The 22,248-nt window shown below is 43.2% G+C and overlaps 1 protein-coding gene across 2 annotated transcripts; it reads left to right on the top strand.

Moving 5' to 3' along the window:
* The first annotated feature begins 4,629 nt into the window (after nucleotides 1–4,629).
* Nucleotides 4,630–8,052, top strand: LOC123410922 (codeine O-demethylase-like). 2 transcript variants are annotated; one of them, XM_045103848.1, is made up of 5 exons: nucleotides 4,630–4,722; nucleotides 6,208–6,449; nucleotides 6,520–6,791; nucleotides 6,883–7,213; nucleotides 7,609–8,052. In XM_045103848.1, the coding sequence occupies exons 2-5, from the start codon at nucleotides 6,228–6,230 to the stop codon at nucleotides 7,852–7,854; spliced, it is 1,071 nt and encodes a 356-aa protein (XP_044959783.1). In that variant the 5' UTR covers nucleotides 4,630–4,722; nucleotides 6,208–6,227; the 3' UTR covers nucleotides 7,855–8,052. The 2 variants fall into 2 exon arrangements, with proteins under 2 accessions (XP_044959783.1, XP_044959784.1); XM_045103849.1 differs by having other exon boundaries at nucleotides 4,683–4,722; nucleotides 6,191–6,449.
* Nucleotides 8,053–22,248: the final 14,196 nt, after the last annotated feature.

Genomic DNA, 22,248 nt, shown 5'->3' with positions numbered 1-22,248 from the left:
ATGTTGCACCATTTTTCTTCTTATTATCCCATTAGGTTTAAAGGAGTTTTTAGCAACGTATCCTACACACTACTCTCCTCGGTTTTGGAGGAGTTATTCAAATCAATATGCACTTGTGATCAAGACCAACTATTCCCAAGATTATACATGGAATACAAGACATATAAGAAGGTTCTTTGTGCAAGGGGGAGTGTTAGAAATAGATTATAAGTGCCATAGGACAGTTACTGTTTGTCTAAAACGTCGTACGGACGCCTCTTTTTCTGTAGAGACGCATCTTCTATTTTACCGACATTGCAAACAGTCGCAACCCTTGTAAGCGGTGTCTCCAAAAGATGCTTACCCATGTATAAATATCCAATTTCAGAATCAATGCAAGACCCAAGTTTTTCTTCGATCATTTCATTCTTTTAACAAATCAATCATCATCCAACTAAGCGCGCGCGGCGGATTGGATTGCATTGCATTGCGTGGTCCGAGGAGCGCACGCGGTCCACGAGTTTCCCTGTGCCGTCTACGTTTTGGGGAGGCCGCCTTCCCACGCGAGGCCACCACGGTGCCCATGTCGATCCATGTGCAGCACTGTGTCTCTCGTTGGCTTGACCCTGCCTGTTTAGATGGGGGCGCCGTGCCGGCCGTATCACGAAAGGCCGATCACGGACACACGCGTGTTTCCTTTTTCTATCCTGCGTTTACCCTGCAGAATAGTGTGCGTGGGTCTACTTCAGCCACTTGCGGTGCTACGTACACTACACCCACGTGTTATCGCCGACTTGTACGTGTCTGTACCTCTTGTTTGTTTTAGTGGAACTGCCTTTTGGCTATACGTCCACAGGTGCGCCTATCATTTTTTTTTTCTGTTTATCGCCGACCTTGAGACCTTAAGAGCAAATGGAAAAGTTTACATGGCAATCTTACTTATGTGAAGAAGAAAGGCATGAAAAAGTCATGATATATCTCCTACTCCTACACAGCCTCGACGGAGCGCTGTACATGAAAAAGCATGCCATGTAAGCGTGCTTATAGCTTACTATGTAAAACTGCCACGACAGTGACTGATGTGTATTAAATATAGAAAAAGTTTCAAGAAAAAACGATGTAAAAAATTTGAGACACAGGTGCTTGCATTTTCTGAGATAATTTTAGGCCTTCTGGTAATGTGCATTCAGTTAGAGAAAATGTTTTCGTCGACTACAAAGACACATCTAGAGAATTCGTCAATCTCAAGATGATGTGTCGGTTCTGTCTTTCAGACATGCTCATAGAAGCACGACGGAGATGTGTTTTGTAGGAATGAGTGTATGTGTGCATATATGAGTATTTGCGTCTATACTGTGTTAGAACAATAATTTTATCTAACATATACCTTGTACCCATAATATTCTAATGTGAAAGTGATTTGATTTGATTGAATAATGCAAGAATAATAATTTGATTTGATTGATTTAAAGAAAAAATAATGTTTTTATTTGATCTGGTTGCTCGTGACATATAACTAGAATGATTGAATTCGTTTTGATTTCATTATGGTAACGCAATTATCGTGCACCCACCAATGACGGGCTGCAAAAGATTTGATTTGATTATTATTTTTGCGGATAAGATTTTATTTGATATAGTTATAATGCAGCACACAGGAAAGAGGAAGTTGTTCCAACGAACGTATGATCATCAACTCCGCTTTAAGAGTAGAAACATAGATTTAGGACTTCCTTCCCTATCGAGCCATGCATGACCGATCTAAATCAAGCTTAGCCAACATGATTCATGCTTGCTTACGTAAAGGTTTAGGACTCCCAATCCAATCATCCATGCATGGCCTATAGAAATTGGGCTTAGCCAACGAGCCACCATGTCATGGATCCGTATTGCTGTATCTTAACAGTGCAATCAAATATCTCAATAGTGCAATGTTGAATCTCAGACATCGGTTTTCTATTGTGTCATAATAATATAATAGATAGATCCGCCCTCGCCATGGAGTGATCTCTACCATTTATTCTTGAGACGGACCGCTCCGAACGTGCGGCAATTATCACAGACTTGTCAATTAACCGGTCCTTGGATGCAGGCATTTATGACAAGGTTAAAGCAATCATTCATGGAGGCAGAGAGGTGAACGATAGAGCATCTACAACCGATCTAACTACCGAACCCCTCGTAATTTCCTTATTGTTCATGCAGGCTGCCCGGTCACTGACTGGTAATGAAATTTTAACCTAACCGGGCTTCTTTAACCGGTCTCAAACATCTGGGCAGACTGACACCCGTCATAACTAGCCCAAATACGGGATGGATATGGAGGCGTCCGGCACGCCCGTCTTGTCTGTAGTGGTTCACATTGACATTACATATGTCCGTTCTTATCCGCTTGCTAAACCAAACCCTAGCAACTTCACTTCACTCCCCTCCACTCCCATCCTCCATCCTAGCCCATCTCCGGCATCTTCGGCCTTCTACGACATGGAGGACAGCGGATCTGACTCCGACCAGTCCAAATCTATCGACTGAAGGGTCGTCCCCTGCGGATTGGAAGAGGCAACGACGGTCTGCGTTGCACTATGTCGCTCTTGCGACGACAGCGTTCGACCGGTGGCGGGATCTGTCCGCGCGACTCCATAGCGTCCACTCAACGGGCGCTCGGTTCCTCTGGGGTGGGATCAACGAGGTCCCGTCGGGCGGACACTCTCTCCTTCCCCATCACCTAATTTCGAGTCTCATCGGGAATGGGCTGCCCCCCGTGGAAAGGAGGGGATAAAGGCCGCCGAGGCCTGCCTCGCAGAGGAGATGGAGGTGGCGGAGACGGCTGATGCGACGGCGCGGTAGATCGCAGAGGAGGAAGGCATCTGCGCCCATATTTTGAAGAAACGACGGTGGAGGAACATGCGCGCCCTTGCCCGAGAGCATAATCGGACGGTCTGTGAAATGATCAGACAACCATGGAAGGAGGAAGGAGGAGGAGGAGGAGGTGAGCGACGGCGAGGACAGCTCTGGCGATGAGCAGATCCAGCTCGATCCATACCGCGTCTTCGACCAGTACTTCGACGAGAAAGACAGCAAGGGCTCCGGGAATGGCATGGGGCAGCCGTGGATGATCTCCACCATAGCCAAACATGTCAAATTTTGATAGTCCCATGACATGTAGTTGTGATGGAGTAGTCGAACGATGTGTGTAATGCATAGTTACATGGTTTGTACGGATTTAAGATATGAGATTTAAGGTTTTCGGTTATAGACTGTCTTATTTAAAACGTAATTGGTCGCGGACGCGTTCGGTGTGAATATGAGCATATAAAGGTCTATATTAACAAGTTTTGATTGTAGATGCTCTTACTGCTACTCGACGTGAAAGTACTCGTATGGGTCGCTAGCTGGCTAAAATTGGGCGTGCATGTGTGAAAACTGCCGTTTGGCTGCGTTCCGCATCCGAGGAAGTGGACAACATTATTATGATCCTTTTTTGCAGGATAACATATAACTATCTATCTTCTATTTTATTCTATTATCTATAAAAAAAATATGGATTAAAGATAGAGAATTCTTCTAGAAACCGTATTTTATTTCAGGAATTGACTAGGGAGCGGCGCCGCATATGTGCTCTCCCATGCGGCGGCTCCTTAAACGGCCGGCTGGGTTCGATTTACTTTGATGTTTAAAATTTTTAAAAAAAATATCTATAAAACTGTTAATTCAATCGATGATCCGTTTTCATCATTGACTTTCTCGCGATGACTACTTCAAAACTAGATCCCATGTCGACATGTTGTGACAATTATTTTTTTTGGTTCATACTTGCCATATTTTTTGACCCCACTTGCCATATTATTAACCACTTAATTGTCTAAAAAATAACTTGATTGATATTTTTTAATGTTGTTTCGTATAAAGCTTTGTAGCAGTTTCTATTATGCATGATATAAAAAAGCATGTAATAGATTGTGTTTGTCAATTTAAATATGCTAACTTATCGTATTTACGTATAACTTTGCCATAAAACTATTTTGTGTGCTTGTTAGTTTAATTATGCCGAAATGTCATATTTACAAACGATGACCAAAAGAGATTTTTTATGGTCATCGGTTTTAAATATGTTGAGTTGTCATAGTTTCACGTGTAATCGCCTATAAAAGATTGTTTGTGTTTGCTAGTTTGATTACATCAACATGTCATATTCCAAAAAAATATGACGATTAAGTTCTACTTGACTCCAATGTATCAACGTTCAGGGTTCTTAAACTACTATTTAATCATGTAGTCTCAGGCAAAACCTATCAGCTAGCTCCGGATATGAACTTTGATTGTATGTACTAATATGTTAACACCCAAGAATGAATATAAAACCAACATTATTAGCTGTGAAATAAAAAAAATGTAAATCAAATTCACCTCATGAAAAATGACACCTTTGAAAATCAACATCCTAAAGTTGATGCTAACGCATTTGCGAGGGCCACTTTGCTAATTATTATGAACATGAATACAAAATTCGGTGGTAAATAATGTGACTATCCAGAAAAAATCCAATCATCATGAAAATAATAGATATAAATCAAGACATTGGCCGCACATGTGGGCGGGCCACTGCTGAAACAGTCTATATAAACGAAGCTCTATCCTCTGGCACTTCCACACTTAAGCTGCAAAATACTGGTCGTAGCGCAACAAGTTGTGGACCACGGAATTGATCGAAGAGTCATCTCTGATCACTCCAACTGATTGAAGGTAATATTGTTTCGCATTCCACCGTCCATATTTTTCACATTTGTATCATGCATGACCTCTAGGCCCCGTTTGATAGATCTGCATCTTCCAAGTATTTTGGGAATATGTACTGCTGATTTTTAAATACGATAGCTTTAATTACTTTGAGTTGTTTGCCTTCCACAAAAAGCTGTAGGATTTATAGTAAAATATTCCACAAAGCAGAGTATTATCCCTGTCTAATACTACTTCCTCCGTCACGGTTTAAAAGACGTGCATGGAAATTCTCTAGGATCTGGGTGGTTATTGATTGGTTGTGAAATGAGTTAAAAAATAGCATTCACATTACGCATGTATATAAAAGTAGTACAACAGAGTACTAATTAGAAGCTAGGAGAAAATACAATGCGTCTTAAACCTTGTCTATTATGAAAATACACGTAAATTTAACTATATCTTCTAAACCGTGACGGAGATAGTAAAAAGAACCTCGGACCTGTTCTTCTTTAAGCCGCGGCTCTCTCGACGATGAGATTGTTTTCCCCTCGGTTGTCGTGGACAGACAAAGAGACAACCATGGAAAAAACGATGCTAAATCATTTGCTCCCTTCTCCTCTCAAGGAGACCCCAGCTGGTATGAAGCTTGCATGCCTTGTTCGCAGAAAAAGACACCCCCTGCTGCTGCATGCCTTGTTCGCAGAGGAAGACACCTCCTGCTGCCTCAGAGCATCTTCGACAGGCGCCCAAAAACTGCTCCGCGCGTTAAAAGATTCGTTTTTTGGGCGCCGGACTGCTTCAGCAGAAGCTGCAAAACGCTGCGCGCGTTAAAAACTTCTGGGCGCGTGCTTAAAAACGCTATATCGCGCGGCATATTTGGTGCAACGGCTTGCGCGCGCAGCAAACTCTGAGCGGCTGCAGATGGGACCGTTGGATCGGACTGGATTGGGCGCCGCACTAACGCGCATCTGTTGAAGATGCTCCAGTCCCCGCGCTTCAAAACTGCTACAGTGACGCGCTAAAAAATTTATTAGGCGCGGATTTTTTACGCTGCCGTTGGAGATGCTCTCATGAAGATTGCAGTCACCGCCGCTCCTACTTCTCTTTGTGTGACTGCTAAGGTGACGGGGGCGACCGACAATACTAGCAAACAGCTTAAAGTATTCTCAATACTTTAAAATACTGTCGTATGTCAAAACTGTGGTATCTTATACCTACATGCTGGTTTTTCAATACTGTCAGGCTTTAATATACCTTACTACACAGAATGTTCCCTCGTCACAACAGTCTCCAAATGAATCGATAACTAGCTCCTCGGTCCTCACCAAACCACCAGATTTCCAAACTGCTGCGCTTGCAACGTAGTAGTACTAGGCGATTACTGAACAAAGATAGAACAAAAGAGTATTCTCGTTTTACCTATTTAGGGCATGTCTCTTGAGGGTTGCGATATTGAATGGGACATCTAAAATGGAGTAACACTACATTTCAGATTCATTTGTTTGGCAGTGCAAGTGCACCTATCACCTATGGAAAACTGCTGTGTGCAAGAGCTGGCCGCCGGCACCGTCGGGGCGCCCGACGTGCCCAGCCGGTACATCGTGCGCGGCCACCAGGACCAGCAGCTCGCCACGACGGTCGTAGCGCCGGTCCCTGTTATCAACCTCGGCCTCCTTTCCAAGCAGGACGGCGGCGCTGCTGATGAGGCAGCGAAGCTCCGGTCAGCTATCGATTCCTGGGGCCTCTTCCTGGTAAGTAACAACCCGAGAATGAAGAAGCATGGATATCCATATATGTCCCTTCATAAAAATGTTCCTGCAGATCAGTAACCACGGCGTAGACGTGGCCGTCATGGACAGCATGATGGCCGCGACGCGGGAGTTTTTCCGGCAACCGCTTGAAGAGAAGCAGAGGCAAAGCAACCTGATCGGAGATGATCAGTACGAGGGGTACGGGAACTACGAGGGGTATGGGAACGACCAGGTGTCCTCGCCGGACCAGACCCTGGACTGGACTGACCGTCTCTACCTCAAGGTGGAGCCCGAGGACGAGCGGCGCATTGCCCTCTGGCCAACGCATCCCGAAAGCTTCAGGTGACCGAGCTCACAAAGCCATGTCTTCACAATCCAAATTACCTCGATCGAGGGAGGATTTGTTGAAGGATCATTTGTTCTTGTACTGCAGGGATGTTCTGCACGAGTTCACAAAGAAATGTGGGGCAGTGAAGGACGATCTTCTCCGGGCAATGGCGAAGCTGCTGGAGCTTGACGACGACGACTACTTCGTGGACCAGCTTGTGGTGAAGCCCCTCACTAATGTTAGATGCGGCTACTACCCGGTGTGTCCGAGGCCGGAGCTCGTGTTCGGCCTCACGCCCCACTCCGATGGAACCATTGTTACTATACTCATGGTTGACGACAGCGTCGGTGGCCTGCAAGTTCTCAGAGATGGGGTCTGGTGGGATGTACCAATCGTGCCTCACACACTGCTGATGATTTTAGGAGACCAAATGGAGGTACGCCATTAGAAAACATAATTATATCGTGTGTAATAGTATTGCTGGTACGATATTTATTAATTTATTTTCACCTTACCAATGTACATAGTTTTCAATATAGTACTGTAGTTGTCAAAGTTGCAAAGTATAACTAATCTATATATTTAGGAAAAAATGGTAGTACGTGTAAACTACACCTTAGCCTTATCCCGTAAAAACATCATCGTTTGGGTTGTTCAAGTTACTTTTATAGACTAACAAATTTGGAAGTACATTCCACCATATTCATATTAAACATAATAGTCAAAGTTAGATGTTGAGGACCATGAAATGTCAATTGTTTAGGATTATATTATGAGCTTTCGACCTAAATTTTTAAGCCTTTGGACTGATTTAAAACTTTTATGACACAGATAATGACCAATGGGATCTTTAAGAGCCCTGTGCATAGGGTCATGACAAACACAAAGAAAGAGAGGCTATCTGTGGTTCTTGACTACTCTGTTGATTCTGAGAGAGAAATCGAGCCGTCGGCTCAACTTGCCAATGAGAAGAGACCAGCCTTGTACAGAAAAGTGCAGGTCAAAGACTACATTGTGGAACACTACAATCATTTTTCTCAAGGGAAAGAAGTCGTTATGGGTAAGCTGAAGATATAACTATGTGTGGGGCAATGAAGATATAACTATGTATGGTACCGGGGGTTTCTTGCTAAAAACGTGGTCATTTTGCCACACATATATATTTGTATCGTTACAATGCAAGTGTGTATTTAATCCAATTGTTCAACATCACATGTTGTTTCAAGTTTTCGCATGCTAATAAAAAGAAATAAAGTGGCAATATCATTAATGTATTTTAATAAAACTTGCATAGTGGCACTCACATATGCGAGTGCAACATGTTCCGTGTGCTGAAATTTTTTGTAAAATATGTTGTAAAGAGTGAAAGTAGAAAGTGTTTGTGCGAATCATCTCTTTCATTGATTGATCTGAATATTTATACAAGGATTTGGGACGCAAAGCAAAAGGCGTCTGTACAAAAGGTGCCTGTACGGACGGACGCGTCCGTACGGCGTTTAGACTAATAACTGACTAATTACGTCCTAATGACGGTTCACTAATCATCGGCAGTTTAGTCGGTTCGTAACACTCCCCCTTGTACAACGCCGTCTTGAGTAATCCATTATTGAAAGCTCCTTGTATATTCATCAGTCAATTCTTAAGATTCTCCCCCAAAAACCCTGTGGGAAAAAATATGAGGAGAAGTGTATAGATATGTTGTTAAAACTCCTTTAAACCCAATGGGAAAAGTGATAAGGAGAAAATGATACAACATATAGTGATTATTGTCTCTTGATAACTCATATGAGAAAAACCTTCAAAGAAGGAGAAAATTATTAGTGAGTTTTAGAGAACAATAAATATGCTTTAGATACTTTCCTTTAAAAACCTTCATAGGAAAAATAGAAAGTATAGCATATGATCTTAATGAAGATATTGCCTCATTAAAAACATTATGAGAGAAAATTTTGAAGAAACTCATAATGAAAAGAGTGCAATGAGATGTGCCATGAAAAACTCCTTTAAAACCTAGTAGGAAAAATATAAGGAGAAATATGATATGGCATGCATCAATGCTTGTATTTAATTGTCTCGTTAAAAACCTTTTATGAGAAACCTGTTGGAAAAACTCATAAAGGAAAAGAGTACAATATTCATTCCATGATGATAATTAAAAGGGTTATATTTTCAGGAGATTTCTTCCCCTGAACTTTTCAAATCACGAAGTCGTCTCATACCAATTCCATGAATGTATTTCTGGAATGTTGAATTCGGTAAAGACTTTGTGAACAGATCTACTAGATTGTCACATGATTTAGTTTGCAAAATATCAATTTCTCCATTTTTCTGTAATTCATGAGGATAGAACAATTTAGGAGAAATGTGTTTTGTGATATTGCTTTTTATATAACCCATTTGCATTTGAGCAATACAAGCTGCATTATCTTCATAAATAATAGTTGGTGATCCTAATGAACCAACACCACATGTTGTTTGAATGTGGTTAATCATCCTGCGAAGCCATACACATTCTTTTGATGCTTCAAATAATGCAATGATTTCAGAATGATTAGTGGAGGTTGCTACGAGAGTCTGTTTTGTTGACTTTCACGAAAAAGCAGTTCCACCATATAAGAATACGAAACCTGTCTGTGACCTGGCATTGTGAAGATCAGATAGATAGCCAGCGTCAGTATATCCTACCATAGTCATATCTTGGTTTTTCTGATAGAATAATCCAAGATCTTTTGTGCCATGTAAATATCTAAAGATATACTTTACTCCCGTCCAATGACGCTTTGTTGGAGCAGCGCTATGTCTAGCTAGTAAATTTACCGCAAATGCAATATCAGGCCTGGTGCAATTTGCAAGGTACATTAGCGCACCAATGGCACTGAGATATGGGAACTCAGGTCCCAATATCTCTTCGTCATTATCCCGAGGTCTAAAAGGATCTTTATTCATATCAAGGGATCTGACAACCATGGGTGTTTTGGTTGGATATGATTTATCCATATTAAAATTTTCCAAAACCTTTTGAATATAGGCAGGTTGGTATACTAAAATTCCTGAGGGAAGGTGCTCAAGCTGTAAGCCTAAGCAGAATTTGGTTTTTCCCAAATCTTTCATCTCAAATTCCGCCATTAGATGATTGCGTGCTTCTTCGATATCAGGTGTACTTCCAATGATATTGAGGTCATCAATGTACACTGAGATGATGCAAAATCCATTTGAGGATTTCTTTATAAATACACAAGGGCAATCATCATTATTTGAGTAGCCTTTCTGAATAAGGAACTCACTTAGTCGGTTATACCACATTCTACCCGACTGTTTTAAGCCATATAGTGACTTCTGTAATTTTACACAATATGCGTTGCGATTTGCTTTTGGATTCGGCATTTTAAGTCCTTCAGGGACTTTCATATATATGTCCGATTTGAGTGACCCATATAAGTATGCTATCACTACATCCATCAACTGCATAGATAAACTCATTTGTACTGCCATGGGTATTAAGTATCGAAACGTTATTCCACTCATAACAGGAGAGTATGTATCATCGTAATCGATGCCGGGTCTCTGCGTGAACCCTTGTGCTACAAGCCTCGCTTTGTATCTCACCACCTCATTGTTTTCGTTCCTTTTTCGAACAAAAACCCATTTTGCTCCCACAGGGAAGACATTTTGAGGAGTAGGTATTACTGAGGAAAATACCTCTCTTTGGTTGAGCGAGTGCAGTTCTGCCTCAATAGCTTCCTTCCATTTAGGCCAATCAAGACGCTTGAGGCACTCCCTGACGGTCTTTGGTTCTGGATCCAGTTGAAGGGTTTCAGCAATTTCAGAGGCAAAATATATGTCGACAATTGTAGTCTCTCTATTATATGATTCTCCTGATTCTATATAGTTTATGGAAATTTCTTTTATACCCTCAGACTCTATGTGATTTCCCACAACAATAGAGTCATGGTGTTCCGATGTCCCAGCTATTATGTTTTTATGCGCATTTATGCTGGGTTCAAGATGTTGAGCATCTGGTTGGTGTACTTCAACTTGAGGTTGAATTACATTTACTGGTAGAGGATTTGGTTTCCTCTGTTTCCGCGGAGGCTTTTGAGAAGCTATATTCCGGCTAACCAGATTTCTCCCCCTCTTGCTCTCATTTGGGGTTTGAGTGGTTTTAGTTGGTACCTCCACTCGTTCTGGTGCATTAACAGCGGGAATATGCGATTTAGTGACACCTTTGTGGTCAGTAAATGCATCTGGCAGATTATTTGCAATGTGTTGCAAATCTATGATCCTCTGAACTTCAGTTTCAGATTCTTTAGTACGTGGATCTAAGGACTGAATGTCTGTTACATTCCAATCTATTTCCTGGCATTCTTTGTGGTTTGATTCTCCCCCTAATGCCGGGAAATGGTCCTCATCAAAAATTGAATCAGCGTAGCGGGCAGTAAACAGGTCCCCTGTAAGAGGTTCAAGATATTTAATAATTGACGGAGAATTATAACCCACATAGATCCCTAGTTTTCTGTGGGGGCCCATGGATGTACGCTGCGGTGGTGATATCGGTACGTATACTGCGCAACCGAATTTTCGCATATGGGAAATACTTGGCTGAGTGCCACGTACTTGTTGCAGTGGGGAGGTTGTATGATATGCAGTTGGTCTGATTTGTATCAGATCTGCGGCGTGTAATACCGCATGTGCCCAACAAGATGCTAGTAAATTACAATTCTGTAATAGTGGTCGAGCAACTAATTTTACACTTTTGATGAGAGATTCAGCCAAACCATTTTGAGTATGGACATAAGGCACAGAATGTTCTAAATGAATGCCCATAGCCATGCAATAGTCATTGAATGCACGTGAAGAAAATTCAGCGGCATTGTCCATTCGAATTGTTTTTATCCTATTTTCAGGATGATTTGCTCTTAATTTGATAATCTGAGCAATTATCTTGGCAAAAGCATGATTTCGTGTGGACAATAGACATACATGTGACCATCTGGTAGATGCATCTATGAGCACCATGAAATATCTAAAAGGTCCTGATAGTGGTTGAATTGGACCACATATATCTCCTTGAATGCGTTCAAGAAAGTTAAGTGACTTACTTTTTACCTTAAGATAAGATGGTCTTATAATTAATTTCCCAGTTGCACATGCGGTGCACACAAAATCTGATGATTTTGGGAAATTTTTAGTTGGAAGGCTATGACCAATAGAATTGTCAATAATTTTTCTCATCATCCCTATGCCAGGATGACCTAGGCGATCATGCCAAGTCTTGAATTTATCAAGATCTTGAAAAATTATTTTGTACGCAACATGTGGTACGGGTTTTATATAACTGTAATATAATCCAGATGAAAGTGAGGGGAATTTTTCAAGAATTTGTTTCTCAGACCCATTGCTTTTTGTTAAAAGCAAATATTCAGAATTATTTTCAGAAATTGTTTCTAGATGGAAATTATTTGATCTGAGGTCTTTGAAACTTAGAAGGGTGCGTGTAGATTCAGGATACAAGAGTGCATCCTCAATTACAATCGTATTACCCATAGGTAGAACAAGTGTGGCTCGTCCTGAACCAATAATTGACGCATTGCGACCGGCGATTGTCATAATATTCCCTTTTCTCTTAGTTAGAGTTTGGAAATATTTTATTTCCCTTAAAATTGTGTTAGTGGTACAACTGTCTACTAAACATAATTCTTCTTCCATTGGATTATTTTCCCGTAAAATCTATATAGAGTAAGAGAATATTTTAGGAAACTTTATTCATATTACTCACATATAAATATACATATACAAAGTATTCATATTACAGTTACAAATAGAAATATGATATTATGTTTGAACTACATAATACAATTGGTCTGTAGGACTTTATTCTATTTAGAGTTATACAAATTATAACATCCATTATTACAATAAAATAGCTGATAACATCAAATGAGTGATGCGGAGATTATATGAGATCTCCATATGCGTCTTGGGTGTATTCCACCATCAGGTTGTCAATATCAAGAAGGTCTTCATCCTTCTGCCTTGTTTCCTTAGGAGCGCTTTGAGAAGTGCTAGCTTCAAGGTCTCCTTCTTGTTGTAAAGCGTTGAAGTGAGCTTCGGCTTTCCCATGAACTTGTTTGCCTTTCCGAGTGGATTTTATGTATAAATCCGCTAGATGCTTGGGAGTTCGGCATTTGCTAGTACGATGGTTAGTACATCCACACCTTTGACAAATCTCGGAGTTGGTGTTTCGGTCATTTTTCTTGAAGTGACCTTTACCTTTAGATTGACCAAAGCTTTTCTGCTTGTTGTTCTTTTTCCACTTTCCATTGAATTTCTTGAAATTCTTTTTGTTGCCCCCATACTTTTTAGTAAACTGAGTGTTAGCATGTGCTTCAGGGAGTGGCATTGAGCCCGTTGGGCGTGTCTGATGATTCTTCATGAGAAGTTCATCATGTTTCTCAGCCTGAAGTAAAGTGTATATGAGCTCAGAATACTTTTTGTATTTCCGTTGACGGTACTGCTGTTGTAGTACTCTCATCGAGGGGTGGAAAGTGCACAAGGTCTTCTCAATAAGGTCTTCTTCAGAAATTGATTGATTGCAAAACCTTAGTTTTGAGTTAACCTTGTGAACTGCAGAGTTATATGCTACCACAGATTTGAAGTCTTGGAACCTTATGAGGGACCATTCTCTCTGTGCTTCTGGCAGCATAACTGCTCTTTGTTGGTCATATCTCTCCTTGAGAGAGTTCCACAAAGCTAGTGGATCTTCTTCCATCAAATATTCTGACTTTAAGTCCAGATGGAGATGGTGCCTTAAGAAACTTAAAGCAGTATATTTGGCTGCCGTGGGGATTTCTCCGGCGCCTTCATCGGGTGTGGTGATAGTGAAACCGAGTTTACGGCTTTCGAGGGCTATCTTTGCATCCATAGCCCATGGTAAATAGTTACTACCATCTAGTTCAAGTTCATGAAATTCACGATGCATGACGCCAGCCATTTCCTGCATGGTATTTTCATGCATAATTTAGTTTTACTATGAGAGTAAAATATAAGTAACAACAAATGCTTTGATGAAGCAAAATTTGCAAGTATAGCTGATGCTTTATACTTATATGTGTAGACCTCATTTTATGTATATGGCACTTTAAAGATATTCACCGTTGCGGTGTAGATCTCATAGTAATGGAGAGCATATTCTAGTTTTGGCCAGTAGATGTTCATATGTCCATTACTTTTGTGTCATATTACATTTTACAAAATCACTTTGAAGGTAATCATCTTGTCAAAAGACTGGATGTAGACCTCACAGTGAGAGTGGATAATCTGCAAATTATGCAGTAGATCACACAATTGCCTTGTGATTTGCAAAAATTCGAGGTAGTCACATTAATTCGCATATTTGGGAGAGCACTCGAAGATAGTCATTTTGCCAAAAGAATGGAGGCAAAATGTAGATCTTTCAGCGATGAGGATAATCTGCAAAGTGCAGTAGATGCCTCATCTACATTGTGTTCCCGAAATTTGAATTGTAAAAAAAATGTTGTACTTGAAAACTACATATTCTAAAAAAAATGAAAAATGCTGAGGCAATGATATAGAATATGTACACATAGTCTGAGACTTTATTTTAGACAATACATAGTCTAATTATTCAAACGTACAATACAATACCGAGTGTATATAATAAACAGAGGTTCTTAGTACAATAAGATATCACACTAAAATAAAAGGAACAGGTTGCTGTGCAATATAAAAATACTATGATTATAATTACACAACACACTAATAGTCACTTTTCTTTTTCTTTGGAGAGGAACGTGGCCTGGTGGTCTACGTGCTACAATCTCACACTGGAGAGGAACGTGGCCTGATGGCCTTTTCTTTTTCTTTGGAGAGGAACGTGGCCTGGTGGCCCATGCATCGGTTGGATAAGGGAGCCTGGTGGCCCATGCACCGAATACAAGAGGATAAGGGAGCCTGGTCTGGAGAGCACATACGCACGAGGGTTTCCCCCCACAGCGCCGCCTCTCCCATTCTCCTGCATCTCCTCTCGATCTGGATACTGACCACGCCGGCCTTCCTCTTCCGTTTCCCCTCCTCACTCGATCTGGTGCACAACACCTCTCCAAGCCGGCTCTCCACTCCTATGGCCGTCCTCCTCTCGATCTGGTGCTGCTTGCGCCGCCGCAAGGCTCCTGCCGCTGCTGCTTTCCCCGGGGGCGCCGGCGAGGCCGAGGGTCGCCGGCGACCACGCGCCCCGGACTGCAGCGCGGTTCTGGGCCATGGCTGCGGCGAACTGCCGCAGGATGCGGCGAGCCTCCGGTGGAGGCGTGGGAGGAAGGGGTAGTGCCGCCGATGATGGTGGAGGCGGCGGCGTCGACGAAGAGCCATGGCCCTCTATCTCCTCTTCTTCCACCTTGATGACAAGATTCAGATCGGGAACACCGGGGTAATTGCCGGTTTCCGCTGCTGGCGGCGTTGGGGACGGCAGATCCGGGATGGGGGTGCCATGGAGTTCTTCTGCAGCCGGAGTTGGGGACGGGAGTTCCGGGATTGGGCCGTATCCCGGAGGGAAGAAGTGCTCCGGAAGTTCGTCCGACCGCATCGGTGAAGGCAGCCGCGGCGGTGCGCCCGTATGTGCCGGGCACGGGAGGTGCTGCAGGCAGTACGGTGGGAGTGGTGGCGGGGCTTGCCATGGGAGCAACTCCTCTTCTCCAAGGAACGGGGCTGATGGCCCTGCAACTAGCCACTCCATCGGAGGGATGGAGAAAGCGGTTGGAGGAGTTCCCGGTCCGGTCACGTTGGTGGCGACTGGAGCCGAAGTCCCGGCCTGATGCACCGGGTGGTTGCTGTGGCGTGCATCTCCACGACGGCGGTTGTTCCTGGTGAAAGAGCGGCGGCGAGGGCCACTGTTTACGCCAAGTCCATGACGACGACGTGCGGCACGGTGTTCCTGAGAGCGAGGAAAGCGACGGCGATGGCTTTCTCGCTGGATGAAGCGCGCGAAGGCAAAGGCAAGGGATGACAAGTCTCCTGCCATGTTCTCACCTCTTTCTCTCTCCGTGATGTCTTTGTCTTTCTCTCTGGCATAGCAAGTGCTGATAACGTGTAAAGAGTGAAAGTAGAAAGTGTTTGTGCGAATCATCTCTTTCATTGATTGATCTGAATATTTATACAAGGATTTGGGACGCAAAGCAAAAGGCGTATGTACAAAAGGTGCCTGTACGGACGCGTCCGTACGGCGTTTAGACTAATAACTGACTAATTACGTTCTAATGACGGTTCACTAATCATCGGCAGTTTAGTCGGTTCGTAACATATGTGAGGCTTTATGCTGACACGGCGACTCGGTGCCAGGGTCCAATTGAACCTGATATCATAGTCATTGAATCATGTATAGGGATGCTGGCATCAGAGGCCGAGTGATGAAAAAACAGATACCGGGAGTATACTATATGGACTGTGCAATGTAGTTGGTATGTAACATCCATGCGATTATATCCTTATTTTGGTACGAGGACCTCGACAGTGATAGAAGTGCATCTCGTCGTTTTGCAAGAATGGATATCGTTACAAGTACATGTAAACAAGATATTAATATATGAAATTGGCTTACACTCGCCACAAGCTAATCATGATCATCTTAATACAAACATACATTCAGCCACCAGTCAGAAGAGCAGGGTCCGACTACGGACGAAAACAAACGATAAAAACGATGTCTATCCTTGCTATCCCAGGCTGCCGGCCTGGAACTCATTCAGGATTGATGAAGGCAAAAAGAAGAAGAAACTCTAAATAGAACAATCATCGCACTCACATGAAAGTATTGCTCTACGTGTACTTGCAACTGTTGTTGTAGTAATCTGTGAGCCACACGGACTCAGCAATCTCATTTTCAAAGGTATCAAGACTAACAGAGCTTAATGAGTGAGGTATGGTTAAGTGGTGAGACTGCAGCAAGCACTAAGCATTTATTTGAGTTGCTAACTTACGAATACAAGAATAAGAGGGGGGATGATCTATGCATAAACGGACGTGAACTAATAATGATCAACAAAAGATCGTGAACACCTACTTACGAGTCAAACATAAACCCGGCGTGTCCTCTCTGTTGGGGAACATTGCGTGGGAAACAAAAAATTTCCTACACACACGCAATACCTATCCATGGTGATGATTATCTACGAGAGCGGAGAGTGAATCTACGTACCCTTGTAGATCGCTAAGTGGAAGCGTATATAACGCGATTGATGTAGTGGAACATCTTCGCGATTCAAATTGCAGCCTGTCTCGCGATCTCATCACGATCCGTCCCGTGATCCCATCACGATCCATCCCGATCTAGTGCCGAACGGATGGCACCTCCGCGTTCAGCACACGTACAGCTCAATGATGATCCCCGCCTTCTTGATCCAGCAAGAGGGGCGGGCAGGTAGATGAGTTCTCCAGCACAACGGTATGATGGTGGTGGTGGTGGATCTATTCCAGCACGGCTTCGCCTAAGCGCTGCTGAAAAACCGATCTAGAGGAATAACAGATCTAGACAGAAGTAGAGGGAGCACGTGGCAATTAGGGTTAGCCCTCACCTCTAAAACCTCTAGTATATATAGGAGGGAGGGAGGGGAGGAGGCAGCCTCAAACCCTCAAGGTTTGGCCGAAATTGGAGGTGGAGGAGTCCTACTCCAATCCTACTAGGAGTAGGATTCCTCCTCTTCACTTGGAAACCCTTTCCACCTTTTCCACCTTTGGGTTTTTTTCCTTCCCACCTCCAATCCGCCTTGGGCTTTAGTGGAGGCTTCAGCCAGCCCACTAAGGGCTGGTCCACGTCCTCCCACAGCCCATGAGACCCTTTGGGGTGGGTGGGCTCACCTGGTGGACCCCCGGAACCCATTCGTCACTCTCGATACACTACCGGAAATGTCCGAAACTTTTCCGGAGTTTAAAAACCACTTTCCTATATATCAATCTTTACCTTCGGACCATTCCGGAGCTCCTCGTGGCATCCAGGATCTCATCCGGGATTCCGAAAAATCTTCGGTTACCAACACCTATAACTCAACTATAACGAAACGTCACCGAACCTTAAGTGTGCAGACCCTACGGGTTCGAGAACTATGCAGCCATGACCTGACACACTCCCCGGTCAATAACAAATAGCGGGACCTGGATGTCCATATTGGCTCCTACATATTCTAGGAAGATCACTATCGGTTGAACCTCTATGTCAAGGATTTAGTTAATCTCGTATGTTGTTCCCTTTGTCCTTCAGTACGTTACTTGCCCGAGATTCGGTCGTCGGTATCTCCATACCTAGTTCAGTCCCATTACCGGCAAGTCTCTTTACTCGTTCTGTAATACAAGATCATGTGACTAACTCCTTAGTCACATTGCTTGCAAGGCTTATTGTGATGTTGTATTACCGAGTGGGCCCCGAGATACCTCTCCGTCACACGGAGTGACAAATCCCAGTCTTGATCCATGCCAACCCAACAGATACCTTTAGAGATACATGTAGAGCACCTTTATAGTCACCCAGTAATGTTGCGACGTTTGATACACACAAGGTATTCCTCCGGTTTCCGGGAGTTGCATAATCTCATGGTCTTAGGAACAGATACATTGACATGCAGAAAACAGTAGCAATAAACTGATACGATCAAATGCTACGTTTATAGTTTAGGTCTTGTCCATCACATCATTCTCCTAATGATGTGATCCTGTTATCAAGTGACAACACTTGTCTATGCCCAGGAAAACTTAACCATCTTTGATCAATGAGCTAGTCAACTAGATGCTCACTAGGGACAATGTGTTGTCTATGTATCCACACATGTATTTGAGTTTCCAATCAATACAATTCTAGCATGGATAATAAACGATTATCATGAACAAGGAAATATAAGAATAACCAATTTATTATTGCCTCTAGGGCATATTTCCAACACTCTCTCAGATGTAGAACACACGAGTAGAGACATTCACGGTTACGCACACAGTTGTCACATTTTAATTGAGTTTACTTCAAGTTTGCTATGATCGGATGTTAAACAAAGTTTTCAAGTTGCCACATAACCGCGGGCATAGATTTTTCGAAAGATTTAACCCTGCAGGGATGCTCCAACTAGTCCATCACAAACTATCATAAGCTGCCCTGCAGAGAAAACCTCATCCTCGAGATAGCCCGAGGTATCCTCGATATCCCAATGCATAAGACGTTCAAAAAGGGTAAAACAAATCCAGCAAGACCGTCCGGCAGGCCAAATCCCAATAGGAGCCGTGCACATCTCTTTCTTAAGGCACTACCGGATGAGCGACGCGTACGGTGGCCTGATAGAAATCACCCGAGTTGCCCCGGATTGGCCCCCGCAAAGTGCTCTGTTTAGGACCAGCACCATCAGCACTGGCACTTCCTGTATTATGTTGAATTACTCCTCGGGTTCATGACTCCCTATGCTTTTAATAACGATGTTTAGTATTATTATGTTGGGCAAATATAGTACCAATGTTGTGTTGGAAATATGCCCTAGAGGCAATAATAAATTAGTTATTATTATATTTCTTAGTTCATGATAATCGTTTATTATCCATGCTATAATTGTATTGATTGGAAACACAATACTTGTGTGGATACATAGACAAAACACTGTCCCTAGTAAGCCTCTAGTTGACTAGCTCGTTAATCAAAGATGGTCAAGGTTTCCTGGCCATAGGCAAGTGTTGTCACTTGATAACGGGATCACATCATTAGGAGAATCATGTGATGGACTAGACCCAAACTAATAGACGTAGCATGTTGATCGTGTCATTTTGTTGCTACTGTTTTCTGCGTGTCAAGTATTTATTCCTATGACCATGAGATCATATAACTCACTGACACCGGAGGAATGCTTTGTGTGTATCAAACGTCGCAACGTAACTGGGTGACTATAAAGATGCTCTACAGGTATCTCCGAAGGTGTTAGTTGAGTTAGTATGGATCAAGACTGGGATTTGTCACTCCGTGTGAACGGAGAGGTATCTCGGGGCCCACTCGGTAATACAACATCACACACAAGCCTTGCAAGCAATGTAACTTAGTGTAAGTTGCAGGATCTTGTATTACGGAACGAGTAAAGAGACTTGCCAGTAAACGAGATTGAAATAGGTATACGGATACTGACGATCGAATCTCGGGCAAGTAACATACCGAAGGACAAAGGGAATGACATACGGGATTATATGAATCCTTGGCACTGAGGTTCAAACGATAAGATCTTCGTAGAATATGTAGGATCCAATATGGGCATCCAGGTCCCGCTATTGGATATTGACCGAGGAGTCTCTCGGGTCATGTCTACATAGTTCTCGAACCCGCAGGGTCTGCACACTTAAGGTTCGACGTTGTTTTATGCGTATTTGAGTTATATGGTTGGTTACCGAATGTTGTTCGGAGTCCCGGATGAGATCACGGACGTCACGAGGGTTTCCGGAATGGTCCGGAAACGAAGATTGATATATAGGATGACCTCATTTGGTTACCGGAAGGTTTTCGTGCATTACCGGAAAAGTTTCGGGCTCATCGGTAGTGTACCGGGAGTGCTGGGAGGGGTGCCGGGGACCATCGGGAGGGGTGTCACGCCCCAAGGGGTCTCATGGGCTATGGAAAGAGATAAACCAGCCCCTAGTGGGCTGGAATAAGTTCCCACTAAGGCCCATAAGGTTTGAGAAGGAAAAAACACAAGGTGGAAAGAGTTTCCAAGTGGGAAGGTGGAATCCTACTCCAAGTAGGATTGGAGTAGGACTCCTCCACCTCCAATTTCGGCCAAACCTTTAGGTTTTGAGGCTGCCTCCTCCCCTCCCTCCCACCTATATATACGGAGGTTTTAGGGCTGATTTGAGACGACTTTCTCACGGCTGCCCGACCACATACCTCCATAGTTTTTCCTCTAGATCGCGTTTCTGCGGAGCTCGGGCGGAGCCCTGCTGAGACAAGATCATCACCAACCTCCGGAGCGCCGTCACGCTGCCGGAGAACTCTTCTACCTCTCCGTCTCTCTTGCTGGATCAAGAAGGCCGAGATCATCGTCGAGTTGTACGTGTGCTGAACGCGGAGGTGCCGTCCGTTCGGTACTAGATCGTGGGACTGATCGCGGGATTGTTCGCGGGGCGGATCGAGGGACGTGAGGACGTTCCACTACATCAACCGCGTTCACTAACGCTTCTGCTGTACGATCTACAAGGGTACGTAGATCACTCATCCCCTCTCGTAGATGGACATCACCATGATAGGTCTTCGTGCGCGTAGGAAAATTTTTGTTTCCCTTGCGACGTTCCCCAACATGTTGGGCCTTACTAGAAGAGTTTTATCTCAAAAGAAAAATCAAGGGGGTCCCATAACCACCCCAAACATGTTAGGAGCGCTCAATATGGAACATAACACTGGTACACGAGTAACTAGGGGGCAAAGATGGAACAAAACACCGAACCAAAAGACCAAGCCTTCCACCCTTTACCAAGTATATAGGTGCATTAAATTAAATAGCAATAATATGGTGATATTCAAAAGGATATCCACGTTGTCACATGGAAGCATCGACACGTGCAACTACAAAGCTATAAGAAGGGCTAAGCAAGCGGTAACATAGCCAAACAAAGGTTTGCTGGGATGTGGAGGTGTTAGAGACTATTCATGGCAATCTTGGGTGGCTTAACATAACAGGTGGTAGGCAGCAGACAAAGTGATAGAAACGAGACAACTAACATAGCAATGATAGTAGTGGTATCTAGGGAAATGATCATCTTGCCTGTGATTCCGCTTGAGACTAAATGACGCAAAACTACCACATTTTAGGAAGCGTTGACACATAACTACCGATTTTGCCTTATTTGTGTGAAAACTACCACCGTTCGCTCGGTTTAGCCATTTTAATTGGTTTTCTGACCGGTCGGCCCCACTTTCAGATCAACATGGCAACGGACGACAGATACGCAGCCACGTCGATCTGAGAGTCAAAAAGCCAATTTAAACGGCTAAACCAAGCGAACGATGGTATCGGTCACATATCTTCTCCAATGCTGGTAGTTTTTAGACAAATAAGGCAGAGTCGGTAGTTATGTGTCAATGTTGCCTCAAATGTGGTAGTTTTGCGTCATTTAGTCCCCCGCTTGAAGAAGAACGAATCCTTGAAGTAGATGAACGGACGTAGTCGAACAAATCCTCACACTCCGAACTGGTTTCGGAACTGTATCAAAAATAAACAATTCGGAAACAAACAATCAACACACGATAAACACCACAACATTTTCATGACATGATGTGCAAGCAATTATGATGCATGTTCATTTAATTATGCAAGACACGGCACAACACAAAAATCAAGTTCTACACATTAAGTGAAGCTCAATATGCAATGTTAAATATTTTTAAACATGGCAAGAGGTCAAACATAAATAAACTACACTATCTATGCATTTTAAATAAGGTCGAAAACAACA

This window comes from Hordeum vulgare, chromosome 7H, assembly GCF_904849725.1.
Source record: "Hordeum vulgare subsp. vulgare chromosome 7H, MorexV3_pseudomolecules_assembly, whole genome shotgun sequence".
Lineage (NCBI taxonomy): Eukaryota > Viridiplantae > Streptophyta > Magnoliopsida > Poales > Poaceae > Hordeum > Hordeum vulgare.
The sequence above is the reverse complement of the archived record's forward strand: the minus strand, read 5'-3'. Positions and strand labels throughout refer to the sequence as shown.